At 35.3% G+C, this 19928-nt stretch overlaps 1 protein-coding gene across 2 annotated transcripts in view; it reads left to right on the top strand.

Moving 5' to 3' along the window:
- CDH12 (cadherin 12) overlaps nt 1-19928 on the top strand; it is a 341340-nt gene that overhangs the window by 274291 nt on the left and 47121 nt on the right. For both annotated transcript variants that reach the window (XM_036279076.1, XM_036279077.1), the window contains one exon: nt 12219-12406. In XM_036279076.1, the coding sequence (XP_036134969.1) occupies nt 12219-12406 (188 nt within the window). The remainder of the gene's footprint in view (nt 1-12218; nt 12407-19928) is intronic.

The following is a 19928-nucleotide window of genomic DNA, read 5'->3' on the forward strand; positions in this document are numbered from 1 at the left end:
AGAATTTGCATTCAGAAGTATAGCTGATTTAAACAACAAAATGAATTACTTGCATTTTAATAACCCTTCTATGTTAACCCAATATTGTCTTCATTTGACTAACACTTAGGCAAGAAAACCAAGAGAGGTGAAAGGGGTGGGCCAGGTGAGAGATTGTGATTTAGCTTAGAAATGTGGCTTGAACAGTTCATCTCACGGCCTGCGAGTGAGCAGTTGTATGCTTCCAATTTCTTCTTTTGTAGACTGGTAGAGAGATGTGCTGGAGCTGGCTCTACCAGAACCTCAGACCCAGTTGTGCACATCTCTCAACTCTGCCTTCAGTAATGTCACATTGGCTTAAAACCAGCCATGGTAGGAGTACTTACACCCAGAAATTGATGAATACTAAAATTAAGAGCTTACAACCATTCTCCCTTTCTCTCTGCCCAATCCTGGAACATTTACTAGGACATCTCTGATTGGAAATTATAATAATACCTTCTATCTCATAGTCTTTATGTGAGGATAAATTAGTTAATAAGAGCTACTGCTTAGAAAAATGCCTGGAAAATAGAAAGAAAACACTATATAAATTATTATTATTGTAATTTATTAAGTGTCTATTCTATTTAAAGAGTACTATTTTAGAAGTCATTTATTTCCTTTATATTGATACTCAGATTTTCCAAAAGTTTATGCATTTCCTTCCAACAGTTTTCTCCATAATAGAGGAATGAAGTTTCTACTTGAGAGTGATAGACATGACCCCCTTTTCCCTTGCCTGCAGCACAGAAGGGACTGCAGGTGGGGGAGGGTGAGAGGAGCAGACATATGGAAGGCAGTTAGCAGACACTGCAGTGATGCAGACAAGAGCTGTGAGTTATTTCATCTGTGATGGTAGCACAGATGGTTAAAATGGCAATATGTGGATAGATTTGAGTGACTTTAAGAGGTAAAAAAAATCAACAATATTTATGAATTTTCTATGAAAAAGAAGAGTCTAGTTTTGGAACTGGAGAGATTGTAATGTTACTTGCTGAGACAGTGAGTATTAGGAGAGATCTTCAGGGGACATCGCAAGCCTGTGGGCTCAATTTTGAATATGTCCCGGCTGAGGTGCTCTGGAGATATCCAAGTGAAGTACGGGAATCAGATAATGCTTTGTCACATATCAAATTTAAAATAAATGCGTATAGGCTGGAATTAAAATATAAAGTAGTATTAGCATAAAGATAGTAAATGAAGTCAAGGGATTGATGAAATTTCTAGGAAGAGGAAAGCCAGCATAAAGACAGCCTGAAATAACGGTTCTTGATTGAATAGTAGAACAAGAGGCAGTTTAATCAATGCTGCTGTTTGGGTCTCAACTCAGAACAATTAAATTAGAATTCCCTGATCCTGGCTGGGTGGCTCAGTTGGTTGGAGTATTATCCCATACACCAAAAGTTTGTGGGTTTGATTCCTCAGGGCACATACCTAGGTTTCAGGTTCCATCTCCAGATGGGGTGTATACAAGAAGCAATTATTCAATGTTTCTCTCACATTTCTCTCTCTCTCTCTTTCTGAAAATCAGTAAAAAACATCCTTGGGTGAATATTTAAAAAAAAATTATAATTCCTTAGGCAGTCTTTATATTTTTATTTTGAAACTTTCTACATCATGCCAATATGCAGCCAAATTTGGGAATCACTTATCCATATTCTCTTTGAGAACACCAACAAAAAAAGCTAGGAAGAAGCAAGATATGATATTAAAGAAAACCAGAAAGATAGAGTGTCACCGATTAAGCAGAAATGTGCTTCAGGAAAAATGGAATAGACGAGAGTGTTGTATGCTGCTTAGAAGTTGTCATTGGATATAGAGACAAAGATGTCCTGAAGATCTCAAGGTAAATGTTTTTACAGTGGTGGATTCAAATACCAGATTAAACCTGCTTGTGGAATGATTGTCAGGTAGGAATAGGTAACAGTGATTATCTTTGAGAAGCTCTGTTGGAAAAGAAAGGAAAAAAAAGAAACAAAAAAAAAACTAGGCTAGCTAGAATCAGATTTGGGGCAAAGGGAAAAATTTTGTGATGGGTTCAAATGTAAGCAGTTTGTGAGTTCTTGGGAGTATATCAAATGAAAGGAAAGTATTGAATTCAGAGAAGATAGACTCTTCAATGAGTAGTATAACACAAATTGTTGGAGTTTAATAAGAGGAGACAGAAAATAAGGTCATCTCAATTGAAACTGGAGAAAAGGAGGGAGAAGGTTTACAGATATAACAGTAGATTAATGTTGAAGTTTCCACTGGAATCTAAAATAAAATGAATACCGCATAGCCAAGCATGGCCCCAGAACAAAACTTAAAATTTTCGATAGAAATGTCGGGATGCATTTTAGACTCTTAAAGCCTCAATCACAACAAAACTATTTGTATCCTTTTAAAACACTTTTTATGGAGTGTGAAATGGAGGGAGAATTTTGTGTGGAAGATTTCTTTGGAGAAGCCATGCTGCATTTCTTATCTAATGCAAGTAATGTTTTAGGTGGCCTTTTGCCTCTCAAGTCTGGTGAAGGAAGTCTTCCCTCCAACAAGGACCAATAATAAAGTCCAATAGATTTTCCCAGAACATAGGCAAAATCCATCGATTGATACCTGCCTTGTGCTTAAAAATGTTAGTGTCTTGGGAAAGAGCAAGACAGAAGAACAAGTTTTTGTTTGGGAAAGTAATGACAGACAACAGAAGAAGAGGAATGAGAAATGTTCAAACGGAAAGGAAAACCAACCCAGAGTCATTTTAAGTCCTCCCGAAGAGATTATCCTCAAATTAAGACTCAGTCTGTGGAAAAATTGTTTGGAGATGCACAGGCTATGGAGAACATTACATCACAGGACGGGCAATGCCTTTGCAATGGGTCTGTAGTAGGAGAAGCTTCCAAGAGCCCCCCAGAAAGAGTCAGTCTGAGAAGCAAAAACTAAACACAAAAGTAAGAACAACCCAGTCTCTTAGCTTTGCTCTCCCCTATGGTTAGGTGAAAACATCCTGGCAAGTAAAACATGGAACAGAGGAAAACCTGCCAACCATCCAGAACCCAAATTGAAGTTACATCTGTCACTGGCCCAGTTTGGCTTGGAGGCAGGCGGTAGGCAAAAAAGTCTTAATTTTGTATGAGGATTGAAGTACTGATTAATATGATAGACTGGAAATTTCTGATTTTCAAACCTAGATTTTGGAAAATTTAATTGAACGTTGGACTGTCTATTATAGAACAATGAGGAGAAAAGACAAAGCTTATCCTTACTGAAGAAAGTCTAAGGAACAAAAGGAGACAAAGGAAAAGCACATTTTTATTATGTCTCACTTGTGCTTTTTTAACCCAACAGTAACATGTGTGGGGTGGTTTGAAGGTTCAGGAACCTGAGCTATCTTCTATGTGATATGATTATATTTTTCTGTGAAATATGAACCAAAAAAAGGAAGACTTAATAAAATCTGTAAAGCAGAGATTTGTGGAGAGTTGTTCACTGTAAGAGACATGGAGAGCCCTGGCCAGTTTGGCTCAGCAGTTACAGTGTTGGCCCATGGACCGAAGGGTGATGGGCTTGGTTCTCAGTCAAGGGCACATCCCTGGACATGTCTCACTCACATCGATGTCTCTCTCTCTCTCTCCATCCCCCAATTCCACTCTATCTAAAAAAATTAATGAAAAAATATCCTTGGGTGAGGATTAACAACAACAACAACACAAAGTCATGGAGAATGGTTGCCTTCAGTAGTTTGCATGTTTTGCAGAAAATCTTGAAGGTGTGTTTAAGGTTAATGATCAAAATTGAGAGTGATATCTAGCTGCCCTACCTGTCTTTGGTTTTTCTCAGTCAACCACACCTCCTTCTGGAGAAGGAGAATAATTATCACTATCAAGGGTTGAGTTTTGCCACAACAAAAGTACATGGGTGAATTATACAAGCCAGAGGTTAATACGATATTGAAATGGTAAACCATGTGGTTTGGTTGGATGAGAAAAGAATTCTGAAAATGATGATGGATTGCTGGAGGTAGAGAGATGCTGATATCAATTAATAGTAAAGTATTTTAAGTTTGATAATAAAATTGGTATTTATAAATACATGTGTATTCCATCAATATCTCATATTAAAGTTGATAAGTCATAGTGAAAGTAATAAAACAAAAGAAATGGTTAGGCAGGAGATTATAGGCCTATTGATTTTGTCATGTGGTTGCTTCTGTTTTGAATGTTTTCTACTCAATGACCTCACAGAGCCAATATCACCTCGTTGACTCAGCTCAGATTCCCAGCTTAAATGTCCTAAAGTGAATAGACTTACAGACTAAAGTTATTTCGCAATTTTACTTTGTGTGATGGTTTAATTAACATCTACTTCTTTAATTTGTGTTTGTGGACCAATTCCAAAATAGCATTGGTGGGTGGTACACTTCCCCACACAGCAATTCTCTGAATACCAGCTGGGAGTCCTATAATTTAACTCAACTTTAACACTGCTTACCTGAAGATAGCATCAGGTTCCATGGGATGAGGGCTCAGTCCTACAAGATGCTGTTCTTCCACCTCAGACACCAGTCACAAGCCCAGGTCATCTTTGCTTTTGATCAACATGTTATAAATCGGAGGTTTCTACAACTCCTTCCTTTGATTCCATTAAGTTGCTGGAGCAGCTCACAGGATTCAGAGAAACATTTTATTCACTAGATGAGCAGTTTATTAAATAAGGATATAACTCGGAAACAGCCAAATGGAAGAGATGCATAAGGCAAGGTAGAGGGGCCCTGCCCTCTCCAAATACACTACTCCCCAGCCCCTTCCCACACTCACCAACACAGATGCTCTCTGAACCCCTTCATTTTAATCACATGGTTGGTTCTCTTTGCAACCAGCCCCATCCTTAGGTATGATACAAAAATCACCTTATCAACATAACAAATGAAACCTCTGTAGCTCTTGAGGGGGGAGAGGGATTAGAAACTCTGCCAGAAACAGGGACTGAGAAAGATCTAATATATAAATATTTTTTACTATAAATCACATCATACTCCCTCAATAGACTAGTAATGCAATCAGGATAAATACAATTCTTTTTGTTTGTTTTTTCCTAAATCATTCCATGGAGGAAGCTATTAAAAATTGTAGTTGAATCAAATATTAATAATCTGAGTTATTGGAAGATTTAACAATTAATCTACTCTCCAAAAAATTAAGATCAAGGCAACATCTAGCCCAAAATCTTTGTGTTGTGTTTGGCAGCTCAGAACTAAAAAGTTTAGAGGATATGATTTCTCATTGCTCTGAGAAAAGAAATATTGCTATCAATAAACAGAATTTATAAAACTTAATTCATTAGCCCTGGTTGGTTTGGCTCAGCAGTTAGAGCATCAGCCTGCGGTCCAGAGAGACCCGGTTTGGTACCCACTAAGGGCATGTACCTCAGATGCAGTTTGTCCCCGGCCCTGGTTGAGTCGTGCGGGTGGCAGCCACTTAATGTGTCCCTTTCACGTGGACGTTTCTCTCTCTCTTTCCCTCCCTCCCACTCTAGCTGAACAAAAATGGAAAAATGTCCTCAGGTGAGGATAAAAATAAACAAATAAATAAACAAATAAAACTTAATTCATTGATATGCTGGATATCATGTGCATGGCAATTCCTATTCCTGTATATGTTTAATTAAAATCTAGTCTGGGCAGTTATGACCTGTATAAAGATGAAGTGATTTAGCCAATACAATAAAACTCTTGATGCAAATACTTGACACTTCTACAAATTTGTTCCTCTTATTCATTCTTTGAGCAGGAGTGGAGTTCTCTGTCATTACTGAGAAATCCCATTCACTGTATGTTAAATGTGCTTGACTAAAATACAGCTTGAATCCAGCTTTTAAAAAATCAGTGTAGGTCTTCCTTGTGAACTATTTTTCTATTACTTTAATTTGGGCTTATTGAAAACACACAAAGCTGCAGGCTTTTAAGGAAATAGAGGGCATAACGTGTTCTTCAACCACCAAAATATTTTTATTCTTGAATCCTTTCATTTTCAAGATATGGAAAAATGTTTTCATTAAAATTAGCATGACTGTTCAGAGCTTCTGAAAAACTCCTTTTCGTTGATCTCCATACCTTTAAAGGCAGTTTCTTCCTGATTATTGTCATTTCTATAGGAAAATATTATAATATAGATATAGAGATTATCTATTAAAAAAACTACTTAAAAATAATTAGCAATATCAATTACTGAGTTTCATGCACTATTGTATGTGACTTTTCAAACACAAATCTATAAGATAGGTATAATAATAAAAATGATAATAATATAATTGTATTTATTTATTACTACTATCATCCCGATTTTACAGATTAGGAAAATAAAGAGTAAACATTTTGCCTAAGAGCACAAAGCTAATAAGAAACTATAACAGCCCAGCCAGTGTGATTCAGTGGTCGAGCGTCAATCCATGCACCAAGAGGTCGCCAGTATGATACCCGGGAGGGCACATGCCCAGGTTATGGGCCCGATCCCCAGTGGGGGGCATGCAGGAGGCAGCCAATTGATGTTCTCTCTCATGGATGTTTCTCTCTCTCCCTCTCCTTTCCTCTCTCTCTAAAACTACTAAAGAAAAACAACTTATAAAAAAAAGCTATAACAGATACTCTTTATACAAAGTTTCTTTTTACTCATACAGATATTTTATTTGCTTCTATTTTCTTATTAATTTTTTTTATTTCTCCCCTGAGAATATTTTTCTACCTATTACTGGACAGAGTGGGAGGGAAGGAGAGAGAGAGAGACACAGAGAAACATCAATGTGATGGAGTCGTATCGACTGGTTGTCTCCCACATGACCCAGCCAGGGCCAGGGACAAATCACAACCTAGGTAAGTGCCCTTGGCCAGAACCGAACCCATGACTCATTGGTCCACTGGTCGATGCTTCCATTGATAAAGCAACATTTTATTCTATGTAATTATCTAGTAAATCTCACATACACATGTGCAAACATGGAGAATCACTATTTAAACCATTCAATGTCCAAATTCACTCACTCAATCAAGAGTTTGTGGCAATAAATGTTTATTTTCTAAAGTTTAAATTAAAATGTTGTATTTCAAATACTTGTCTATTCAGGTGGTCTCAAAATATGTTTTCAAGTTATTAAAAATGTTTTACATTCTTAATAATTTGAAATAACTTCTAATTAAATCTTCCAGTATTTCTAGGACTAGGATTTTTAAATACTAATTACCTCCAAATTAGTTACTTGTCTTATAGATAAGTTTTAAGTGCAGTTGTACATTGACTTTTCATATATTGTTTTAGAGTAACTTTAGATTAGTAGTTACTATATAAGAATAAAATAAAATACATATCAAATAAGAATTTGTAATGCCTTATTTCATCTTTTTATTTACTAATCTCATTGTTAAACACTTCTACAGTATTGTATAATTCATTTAATTTTTTTTTTTTCAGATTCTATGATCTCTATTTCGTAGTAAATTATAACATTAATTTATATTTTGTTAAATAAATATATCTCTTCTGGTGTTTTTATCAATACTTGGAAATTTCTTCAAAGAAAAATATATGTTTTGTCCTTAGGTATCAATGAATGCCCTGAACACACACACACACACACACACACACACACACAGTGAGTAATAATAATCAAAGTGTAATTTTTTAAACAACATAGATACTGAGAGGATGCTTACTTAGCCTATAAATGAGTAACAGATAGTTTTACTTTGAAATTGACAAGGAACATAATCCATAAGAAGTTATAGAATTAATTTATAAAAATGTTACCTTTGTTTACTACAGGTGATTATCTCCTTTTCCATAAGAACAGGTTTATTTTTGTTAAGCATAGTATGTATATTTGATGAATATGATGTAAATATATAATCTGATGGACTCTGTGAATAATTTCTTGTCACCTGTTTTATTTCGTAATTTTTCTTGTACAGGTAGCTCCATTAAAATGTCTCATATGCGTCAAAAGTAGGACACCTAGAAGATGTTGGCAGTGTAATTACCTAGTACATCATAAGTGATCCAATTTTGGCACAGCTGAAGATTACTTCAGTTTTGAATTAATCTGAATGACCCCAGCTTTATTGCTGTTGAGTTTCTAGAAATGATAAAGTGTCAAGTCATTGGAAATAAAACGACATAGCCTAAACAATCTGACATGACTAATGTATAATTTCTCTGACTTGTTCTCTATTCTATAGAGTTCTTTACCAACTACAATATTTTATTGAGAAATTCTTATCTTAATAAATGTGTCTTCCGCTTTACTAAAATATATTTCTGCTACGTAAAGAACAGAAAATGCAATGCTCTGTATATGTGTGTCTTATGTACACCAAAACCTCAAAGTATAAAAAACAATATGGGTGGCGAATCACTGTTTAATTTCTATTGTATCTTAATTTTGGTTGGGCATGTTATTGGAATGTTATTGAGTCAATCATTTTTTGAACGACACTACTATTTCAATTTATCATGTTTTCCAATGCCATTAGATAATTATGAAATTTTTCAGGCATGTTATATGCTCAGAACTTTTCAAAAAATCGCTATTGAATTTATACTGGTAAAGTACTACAAAAAATACCTGTCTTTACATTTACTGTGATTGGCCTCATAAAATGTGGTTTCATGCCCTGGCTAGTTTGGCTAAGCAGTTAGAACGTTGGCCTTTGGACCAAAGGGTCTGGGGATTAATTCCTGGTAAGAGGCACAGACCTGGGTTACAGACTCCATTCCCCACCCTGGTCAGGGTCCTGCGGGAGGCAACCGATCAATGTGTCTCTCTCACTTTGATAGTTCTCTCTCTTTCTCTCTCTCTCCCTCTCTTCCACTCTTTGTGACATAATCAATGGAAAAATATCCTTGGATGAGGATTAACAACAACAAAAATGTGCTTTCATAAAACATAAACCTCATATATCAGCATATTGTCTTAAAAAGTGGGGGACACTTTTCATTTGTAGTGTGGATTATCTGATGTTCTTTTGGTTACATTTCAGATGTTACAAATTCTTTTTACATTGGAGGGTCTCAATTGGGACTGAACTGTTCACCTTCATGAACCATAATCCCCAAATGATGACACCAGATGAAATTATTTCCCTTTAATTTTTTTATTCTTTTATTTTTGCTTTTAAATGTTCAAATGGAAAGCTAACTCATAAAACTAATATGTAACTTGAAGTTGTTCCCCTTAATCAGATAGAGTAAACAGAAATATCCAATTTTTTTAAAAGTTAGATGCCCATATTTTTCTAAAGATTCCATTTCAACTCCCACACCCCACTCCGCTCCTTCCCTGGTGGGGCACCACCATCACCACCCTGTACTGCTGGTGGCCAGGTTTGAAATCTGGAATCCATTGCACCTGACAGCTCTCTCTCTCTCTCTACTCTCTACCTGCCAGCTATGTCCTTGATGATTATTTTGTCTAACCTTCCTTACTATGTAGTGTTAGAGAGGGATTTACAGTACCTTATTCAACATGGACATCCATTGCTCTATTAGGAAAATTCAAGACTTTCTCTATTATTAATGTACCTTAAGACTGGACCATGACAAATCATACTATTGATTCAAGGTTTACAATGTTTCTTTGGGTCCTTTATCACCATCAAACTGAGAGGCAAAGGATGTGGAGACATTTCTGATACTTTTATTTAATGGACATTTAAAAAGGGAGAGCCCTGGCCGGTTTGGCTCAATGGTTGGGCATCGGCCCACAGATCAGTCGAGGTTGATTCCTGGGCAAGGGCCTCGGTTGTGGGTTTGATGCCCAGCCCTGGTCAGGGTCATGTGGGAGGCGGCCAATGAATGTGTCTCTCTCTTATCAATCTTTCTCTTTTATACTCTCTCCTGCTCCTCCCTATCATTCTATCTGAAAAATCAGTAAAAAAAATACCCTCAGGTAAGGATTAAAAAAAAAAATAAAAAGGAAGGAAAAAGAAACAGAAAAAGAAAAAGAACTCACATATCTATGCCTTGTTTTCTTTTCTTTGGAATTTGTCCCTGAGAAGTTAAGTACAACTCTAAATAACACTGGCACACACTTTCTTGGAACATTAAACAGGAACTCAGGCATCCTCATACTTGTTAATATCTCAGGATTGCTTCAATAGAATCAGGGTTTAATATTATAGATTAAAATATTTTTATGATTCTGGTATATTCTATTGGGAAACACATGCTCTATAGAAAATTGGTTGCAAAAGTTACATTAAGTCCTACTTATGTGATCACAGCTATTGGAACTCAGATAAATTCCCTTTGAATATCTATCTTTAGTCTTCTTGTAAACAGTGTAAAACATAATTTTATTTTTTCTCTTTGCTCTGGTTGCCTCCAGTTCACAACTAGTGTTATTCCCAAACATTGAGCATGTCTATATGACAGCCATTGTGTTAAGTGTTTAAGGAATTAAACCTAGTAAAATCTAATTCTAGCCTATGAGAAGTTGCTAGTTTGATTAATATGACTTCTTAAATCAAAGTGACTTCATAATGTTTATAATAACTCTTTATAATTGCCACTTGGAGTATTTTTATCTATCTATAATTGTTTCTTAAATTTGTTCTTAATATTCCTCTGCAGACAGGTATACTACTAATTAATTATTTAATTAATTAGTTAAAGAAGTATTTTATACCACTGTAAAATGCACATTCTGTCTTTTACATGGAAGCAAAGAAGTTTTAGGTAAACATTTTGTTCTCTTAAGACTAAATATATTACATGTCCCACTGAGGTAATGTCTACTGAATGTAAATAAGACTAATTTTAACATTATAAGAGCAAATGGTGGATATATTTTTTTGAGGGGAAGGAGAAGGGCAGATGGCATAATTTAAGGGCTAGCAGAGTTCATGAAATTACCAAATATTTAAACTGACTGTGAAAGAACTGTGAGGACTCTAAAAATAATTGGGGGGGGGGGGTTATTTGGCAGACTCTCTATAAAATAGTGATTGACTTTTTTCTCAAACCTCTTGAAGCCAGTATATGTTACATTGTTATGTGTAGTTTGTTGAATAAACTTCACTTTTCACAAACCAATTAAACACATCCTAATTTCATATTTATGCATATAACCAAATGTCCCCAAATAAATTAATTACATTGGTTGTTTTATCCATGGGAAGTGTAATCCAAAATTCTTTAATAGAGATTTAAATTAAAAAGTCAACATCAAAATGTGAACTTTGTATTTTTGCTTTTAGTTTTGCCTTTGCATTTTTATGTCCTCCAATTTTTTAAAATTTTAATTATAACACACTGCCATTTCATTCATTAATATCTTTGATGATATGTCAGTAAAATAGCTTATTATCATATCTTTTTCTTTGTTATACTTTAAAATTTTTGAAAACTCTTTTAAACTATGTATATGTTTTTATTTTTGTAAGATATAACTTTTTATGATTCTGGTATATTTTATTAGAGATTTTTCTAGGGTTTTCTCACTCACTATGGTCAATAGTAATGTCAGTGCTCCACCTGGTGGTTAAAGAATAAGCATTTTATTATTTTTAATTCTAAAAATATTGGGAGCAGGAACTTTATATCCTAATTTTAAAAATGTGTAAAAGTGACTAGCAGAGTACCCAGTACAAATATACTAAACATAAGTTGACTATTAGGTTATAATATACTGCATTTAATTCCATCACAAATCAAAACTTGGTTACCTATACACACAATCATTTTACAGGTCATTTTTAGTTTAATAATTTAATCTAATTGAGTAAATAGTCCATCTATTTTTAATATATTTATTTATTCTATAAATATTTATATATCTATGTATCATCTATCATCTGTATCTATCGGTATCTTTTTTTTAAATTTATATCTTATATCCTGTATTCTATTGTATGAATACCAATTAATTTCATGGATATTCTCACTTTCACATTGATACTAGGTTTACTTTGATGTTGTTAATATGTAAAATATTTCCTCACAGTAATTTTAACACACTGTACTATTTATATTACCCAATTAAAATTCTAGAAAAATGATTGATTACTCCTAATTATAATCCTTAATTGGACAGCATATATAGCCTTTGAATTTTTACACATATTTTTTAAATTGAGCTTATTTTCTGTAGACTATATTTTTCCAGCTTGGTAATCTTACTACATACTTTACTAATTCCACTGTCAACACAATTTATATATGTCCCATCAGGCATCTTCCATCTGAAAGTTCCTGAATCTTCTCCTATTGGTTCAGCTATTGGAAGAATAAGAGCTGTGGATCCTGATTTTGGACAAAATGCGGAAATTGAATACAATATTGTTCCAGGAGATGGGGGAAATTTGTTTGACATCGTCACAGATGAGGATACGCAAGAAGGAGTCATCAAATTGAAAAAGGTACTTAGACAAGTTTTTAGACAGTTGACTACTCACTATGTAATAATTAAGAACAGAAAGACTAGAACCTGAGAATGACAGCAATTTTAACTTTTCTTCAGTTAGCAATATTTCAAATAAAAAAGACCAGTTGACTATCAAGTATTCACTCCTACTGGCACTTTTATTCTGTGATTCAATATGTACGTATTTTTGTTGAAACAATTAGGCTTATTAGTTTGAATAAATCATTAAAAATTCTTACCAGAGTTAAATTTTTTTAAAAAAAAATTTTGTTGTTAGAAATGTAAGTGAAAAAATGTATTTAAAAATAAGATGGCGAAGTAAACTCTAAGGCCACCAGGCTTGGTCTTGCCCATTTAACTTTTCTGAGGATGTAATGATCTAGCTCACACGCTGTGGCGGAGCGTGGACGTCACTGTGGAGGAATCCCGCTGTGGGAATCCCGAGGTGGGCAAGCTCTGCTACTGCAGGACTGAACGAAATGAGAACGATGAACACATTCAAAAACACTGTAGGCAATACTAAGTTCAAGTTTGAAAAACATAAGGAAAAAATAACAAGCAAAGCAGAAGGTGGTGGTGATCTCATGGTCAGAAAAGGCTTCTCTGTTAGAGCGACACGAAGCAGACACATGCAGCCAACAGGAGGTGAGCCATGTGGTGTCTGCAGGATGTGTGACCAGAACGATGGAGCAGAAATTACAAAATCTCTGAGATGGGAGCATTTGGACAAGGAGGCCAGTGGGGCTGGGCACAGTGAATGAAGGTGTCCGTAGCTGGAGATGAAGTAGAGATACTGAGGAAGGCCCATCGTGGAGATCCTTGCAGTGGAAGCCAAGGACCTGAAATAGATCATGATTTGGGAAGCCAATCTTGTGTTTAGACATGACTTACCTTTACTCTGCAAAGCCAGGACACTCTGGCTGTTGTGAGAATAATGACTAAGAGGTAAGAATAGGAACTGATTGGGTAAGAGACCACAGAAATAGTTCAGGAAACCAATGATGGAGATTTTATAAAATGATCTTTGTAGCAATGGAGGTTATGAGAAATTGTGAGATTCTGCCTACATTTTAGAGGAACAGCTAAAACAGATTTTTAAAAAAATTTGAATCATCAGATAAATTATGCCAAGCATTTAAATAGATTTGTTTTAGTGTTGTAATTTATTTTAATCTTTAAATAAGGAAACGGCAAAGACTATCCCTACCTGCTAATCTATTGTCCTGTTGGAAAAGAAAATTGTAATCTACAGACTACATATATTAAATCTTTAAAAAAATAACTCAGACCCTGGCTAGTGTGATTCCATCGGTTGAACACTGTCCTGTGTACCAAAAACCCTCCAGTTCAATTCCCAGTCAAGACACATACCCAGGTTATGGGTGCTTATGGGATGTTTCTTTCTCACATTGATGTTTCCCTCTTTCTCTGTCTCCCTCTCCGTCTCCCTTCCTCTCTCTCTAAAATCAATAAAAACATATTTTTAAAAACTCAGGAGTACATTTTGTAACAAAATTTTCAAATTGCCTATCATCTATCTGCCAACCCACATACTGAGTGCATGTGTGGTGTGCACACACATACAGATAGATATATGTCTTGATTAAACATAGCAGTATAATTTCATTAAAATAAAATAATGAGAAAGTATTCAATTGAATACAATTTATTAAAAATTCAAAATTAATTTACACAACTGCATTTTATTCATTGATGTGCAATTGAGATACAACACTATTTTAGTTGCAGGTGTACAACATAATGATTTAATATTTGTACATATTAGGAAAGTTCACGACAATAAGTCTAGTTAACATCCATCACCAAACATAGTTACAAATATTTTTCTTGTGATGAGAACTTTCAAGATTTACTCTCTTTGCAACTTTCAAATCTGAGCTTGTTTGTTTGTTTGTTTGTTTGTTTTGGTACGTGCCCCTACGCAGGAACCAAACCTGAGACTCTCTGGTCCTCAGGCCAATGCTCCAACCGCTGAACCGAACTGGCCAGGGCTGAGCTTGCTTTTTGTTAAGATCCCACATATGAGTGACACTACACTGTATTTGTTTTTCTCTATCTGAATTATTTCACCTAGTATAATGCCCTGAAGATCCACCCATATTGTCACAAATAGCAAGATTTTATTACTTAATAGCTGAATAATAAATATTATAATGTGTGCATGTATGTATGTGTATATATGAGTGAGTGTCACATTTTCTTTATCAGTTTATCTGCCAATGCACACTTAGGTTGTTTCCATATCTTGGCTATTATAAATAATACTGCAATGAAGATGCAGTGTATATATCTTTTCAAGTTAGTGTTTTTGTTTTCTTTGGATAAATACTCAGAAGTAGAACTGCTGAATCATATGAGAGGTCTATTTTAAATTTTTTTGAGGAAATTCTATTATGTTTTCCATAGCAGTCACACCAATTTACATTCCCACCGATAACCCTTTTCTCCACATCCTCTCCAACCCTTTTTATTTATTTTTATTTTTTATAATAGCCATTCTAACAGGTAGGAGGTGATACCTCATTGTGGTTAATTTGCATTTCCCTGATGGTTAATGACACTGAACATCCTTTCATGTAACTGTTCACTTTGAAGACTGTATGATACAACTATGTATGCATATATTCAGTAAGTTATGAGAAAACTTTATCTTAAACTTATCGTTACGTGTTCTAGAACTAAATTCATAATAATAAATATGTATATAAACATCAACAGGGGTGTTTCAGTCACACAGTAATCTTAAAATTACTTTTTAAAATGTTTTCCTTCTATATATGAACATGTCATTGGAACAAATTTGATGTAAAACCATATTCGTATAGGAATGATATTCTTAAGTCCAAAAATAAACTATTCTACATTTGAAAATGTAGTTGTTTTTTTAAACAACAGTTATTTGGTTAAAATTAGAGCATGAGATCATTTGCTTTCAGAGTTTTCTTTTTTCTAACTCACTAAAAATAAATTAAAATGCTTGAAGTGCTCTGAAGCACACATTCTCATTATTCTTTTATCTCCAATATCCCATCAGTATTTTCCCCTCTCTCTTCTTTCTCTGGGTGGAGAGGAGCTAAGCAGATAAGTGAGAGTCGGGTTTATATGAGCTGAGAAAAATAAAAGGCGGCAATTTTGTAAATTTTATTTTTTAACCAGATCTTGGCTCCAGTTCTGGAGCACTGTAACAGAATGCCATTTCACTGTGTCACTTTGAATTCAGAGTAACATTATGAAAGTTTATAAATCTCACCAAGGCACAGATATTGTTAAAAACAAATAAATTACTCTTAGTCTATACTTATGTCATTGCACTGAAAAAAGTATAAACAAATAAAACATGCTCTATATGTTGTTTAGTATTTTAAAAATAAAGACACAAACAAAACCAGAATAATAAACATTTTTTTTTTTTAATCCTTACCTGAGTCCAGCTGGTGTGGCTTAGTGATTGAGCATCAACCTATGCACCAGGAGGTTGCAGGTTCGATTTCCAGTCAGGGCACATGCCCAGGTTGTGGGCCCAATCCCCAGTGGGGGGCATGCAGAAAGCGGCCAATCAATGTTCTCTCTCATTGACGATTCTCTCTCTCTCTCCTTCTCACTTCCTCTCTCTCTAAAATCAATAGAGGAAAAAAAAAAATCCTTACCTGAGGACTTATTTTTCTATTGATTTTAGAGAGAGAGGAAGGGAAAGAGAGAGCCCAAGGACCTATTTTTCTATTGATTTTAGAAAGAGAGAGGGAGACACAGAGAGAGAGAGAGATTGGTTGCCTCTCGTATGAGCCCCAGCCAGGTACTAAATCTGCAGCCTAGGTATGTGCTCTGACTGGGAATCAAACCACAACCTTATGGTGTATTGGATAATGCTCCAACCAACTTAGCCACCCAGCCAGAGCCAGAATAATAAAACTTTTAACATTTTTATCCCATCTAAAAATTATAAGATGGCTACATTAAATATGAAAGGATAAAGTATTTTAAATTTAGCCATTTTATTAAGTGAAAAGCTAAATGTGTTAGATTTTTAGCCTGTATTTTTTCCTACTGGATAAATGAGCATAAATATATACTTACTGAATATAAAAATAAATATGAAGTTACATGACTTAAAAATGTTCAAAGACTGAAATAAATAAATATTTATAAAATCAGTGTCATTTTCTTGTTAGTGATTCAGAAATTTAGGCAAGTAAGTAGTGAGATGAATACTTAAATTATGCAAAAAGACAAATTAATATCTTGCATAGTTTCTCAAACAGTTCCATATCATTTCTACAAAAATATCTATTGGGAACTAATTAGTAATGATATCCTTTTAAAAATAAGGAATGCTGAAATAATTTTCTATTTATTTTAAAATAAGTAAACATCAAGATAATAAAGATTGTTTTTTAATTCCCCCCCAAAAAAATTTTTACTTTTTAAAAAATAAATAGAAAATTGTTTCAGCATTCTTTAATAAATAGGCTAAGTTTTCAACTGGCCCCACTGGACATTTATATTTTACTTAAGTCCTGTTATTCTTAAATGGCAAGGAAGTACATTCAAACGATTTGGTAGCAGAGCACCATCATGTGGTTAATTTTTGAATAACTCATTAAAAATGAAACCATTTTAAATAACTTTGTATATATAGTCAAATATATACCTGAATTTAAGTTTAAAATACCCTTATTTTTAGCCATTTCGACCTGCAAATTTCAAAGAAAATGTAAGTGGTATTTATTATTTGTTTCTGCAAGCAATATGTTCTTGTTTTTGTAAAGATTTGTTTTCATCTTTTTCTCCCTAACTTTCTCCTACAGTCTCATCAAATTAACCCCCCAAATTGACATAATTGTTGTAGGTTGTCTGCAGCCATGTAGACATTTCGGTGAGTTGCAGTCTTAAAACAGAAAATGTCTCAAGCAGAATTCCTTCTCTTCTCCCCAAAACGCACCTACTTATATTTTCTCCCACCTGGATAAAGACTCCTCTTCCTCTCTAATTCCTTACACCAGAAATCAAAGCCATAGCCACTGACCTCCTTTCGCCACTGGCTGCCCCTGGTGAGGGTTAATATTCCCCTCAGGGGCTAAGTTACAACTGTCCTCATTATCCCTTTCCACCACTGCCACTGCTCTTGTCTGAGCCTCACACCTGGACTTCATCCAACTTGACTTTTCTTCAAGAGTAAATAATCAAAACCTAAATCGTTTACCTTACTCTCATGTTTAAATCCATCTCTGATTCCCATGACTAGTAAGATCAAGAAAAACACAGCAAATTTTTGTTACCACCTCGGGCATACACACACACACAACACACACACATGCATATACACACATGCACATGCTACTTTAGCATGGTATCAAATTAGTTGCAATTTCTACCAAGGAGGCTGTGCTATTCTTCCTTCTGCATAGAAGGCACTGCCCCACATGAGTATCTTTATTTTCTCTTGTTCTTTTTTTTTTTCTTTACTGATTTTATAGACACAAGAAGGGAGAGGAAGAAGGAGAGAGAGAGGGAGAGAGAGATAGAAACATCATGGAACAAGAAGGAATTAAAGAGCATGATAGACAGATTTAGCAAAGCACAGTACATTTATTAAAGTGATTGTACACATTCGAAAAGTGAGAGCGAGTGACCTCATAAACGAGACAACTGTTAAGGTCTGGGTGGAAGACTTTTACTAAATGTGGTCCAGGGGGAGAGTAAGGTGGTCCTCTGCTTCTGACACTGGTGGGGTGACTGCCAAGGCGGCTCTTCCTTGTCTCTCCTCTCTAGATAGGGAATGTTTTTGGTCCTACAAATACAGGAAGTTGAGGAGTAGGCATCAAAGGAACAGGTGGCCAGTGACGGCCAGCTGTGATGTTCTTGCCAAGATGGAGAAGGGGAGGGTCGATCTCTATTCGAGCTTTCCTGCCTCAGTAGCACCTCCTTGCACAGGTGATTTGTGTTTGCTTTGTTCTAGCATCTATAATATTGTCTAAACACGGCAGGATATTCAAGCGATGTTTGTTGAAAGGACACTAAAGGGCCTCAGGGATCTTGCCCTACTGACCTTTCCTCGGGCTCATTTCCCTGTGCGTCCCCCCACCTACTTCTCATCTCCTCCTGGTGCTACCTCTCAGAGATTCTTCTCCTATCTGCTCATTGTAATGCTTGCCCCTCCTGTCTTTCTTTCCCATTACTTTGTTTTCCTTATAAATCTTATTACTAACTGAAAATTACGTATTTATTTATTTTTGTTGTGGCTTTCCCTTTTTATAGTAAAAAACCCATGATAAAAGGGACTTAACTTGTTCATCACTATATCCTAAACACCTACCCTACACACAATAAAATCTGATTCAATTAAATAATTGATTCAATTTATGTGAATTTAGAATACATCAATTAAAGAAGTAGGTACAGACATTTATGGGTAATTTAATGCGTGACTTGAGGAGTAGCAGAGTTTTCGAAGAATTTCTTATGGATTGAGAAAGTGTTACAAACAAATATGTGAATTAATTACTATATTGATCATAAAACTAAGTTTTGTGAAATAATTTTCTCTAAAATGATGTTTGGAGTAAAGTCATATCTTTGTAGTTCAGCTTGGTGTAATAAATCTGCTTTACTCTCATAGTGTCTTTAAATCTACAGCCTTTGGTTATTTGGGTTCATTGACAATTTTCTTTTCCATTGACCATTAAGACCTACTATTAAAAAAAAAAAAAAAAGATTAAGAGCCTAGAATCTTAATTCTTAAAGGATACTATTTTTTAAGACTGATGACACTGCTGTGTTGACAATGATGCACGTTCACATGTTCGTCATGAACACTGAAGCATCATAGAAGAGGAAAAAGTAAAGAAGGGTGAAAGCATAGGTACTGTGAGCCAGAGCATTTGTATAACTGGGACTTCTGCTCAGGGTCTCCCAGGGTCAAATCAAGGTGCCCACCTGGGCTGTGGTCTGAGCTGAGATTTAAAACACTTTCCCAAGATTACTGGTTGATGGCAGAATTCTTTTCTTTCTGGCTTTAAGACTGAAGTTCTTATGGTTTTGCTAGGTATTGGCCAAGGTCCAGTCTCATTCCTTTTTAAAAAATAAATTATTATTTTTCATTTATTTTAAAGAGAGAAAGAAAGGGAGAGGGAGAGAGAGATAAAAAATTGATGAGAGAGGACATCGATTGGCTGCCGCCTGCATGCCCCCCACTGGAGGTTTGGCCCACAACCTGGGCATGTGCCCTCACTGGGAATCCAACTGGCGACCTCTTGGTGCATGGGTCTACGCTCAACCAGTGAGCCACACCAGCCAGGCCAGTCTCATTTCTTTTCTTAAATATATTTTTATTGATTTTTTTAGAGACAAAGGAAGGGAAAGAGAGAGAGAAACATCAATGTGAGAAAAACACACCAATTTGCTGCTTCTTGCACGCCCTGCACTGGGGATCGAGCTTGAAACCTGGGCATGTGCCCTGACCTGGAGTCAAATTAGGACTTTTCAGTCCATGGGACAAG

Source organism: Molossus molossus, unplaced genomic scaffold, assembly GCF_014108415.1.
Source record: "Molossus molossus isolate mMolMol1 unplaced genomic scaffold, mMolMol1.p scaffold_m16_p_3, whole genome shotgun sequence".
Classification (NCBI taxonomy): Eukaryota; Metazoa; Chordata; class Mammalia; order Chiroptera; family Molossidae; genus Molossus; species Molossus molossus.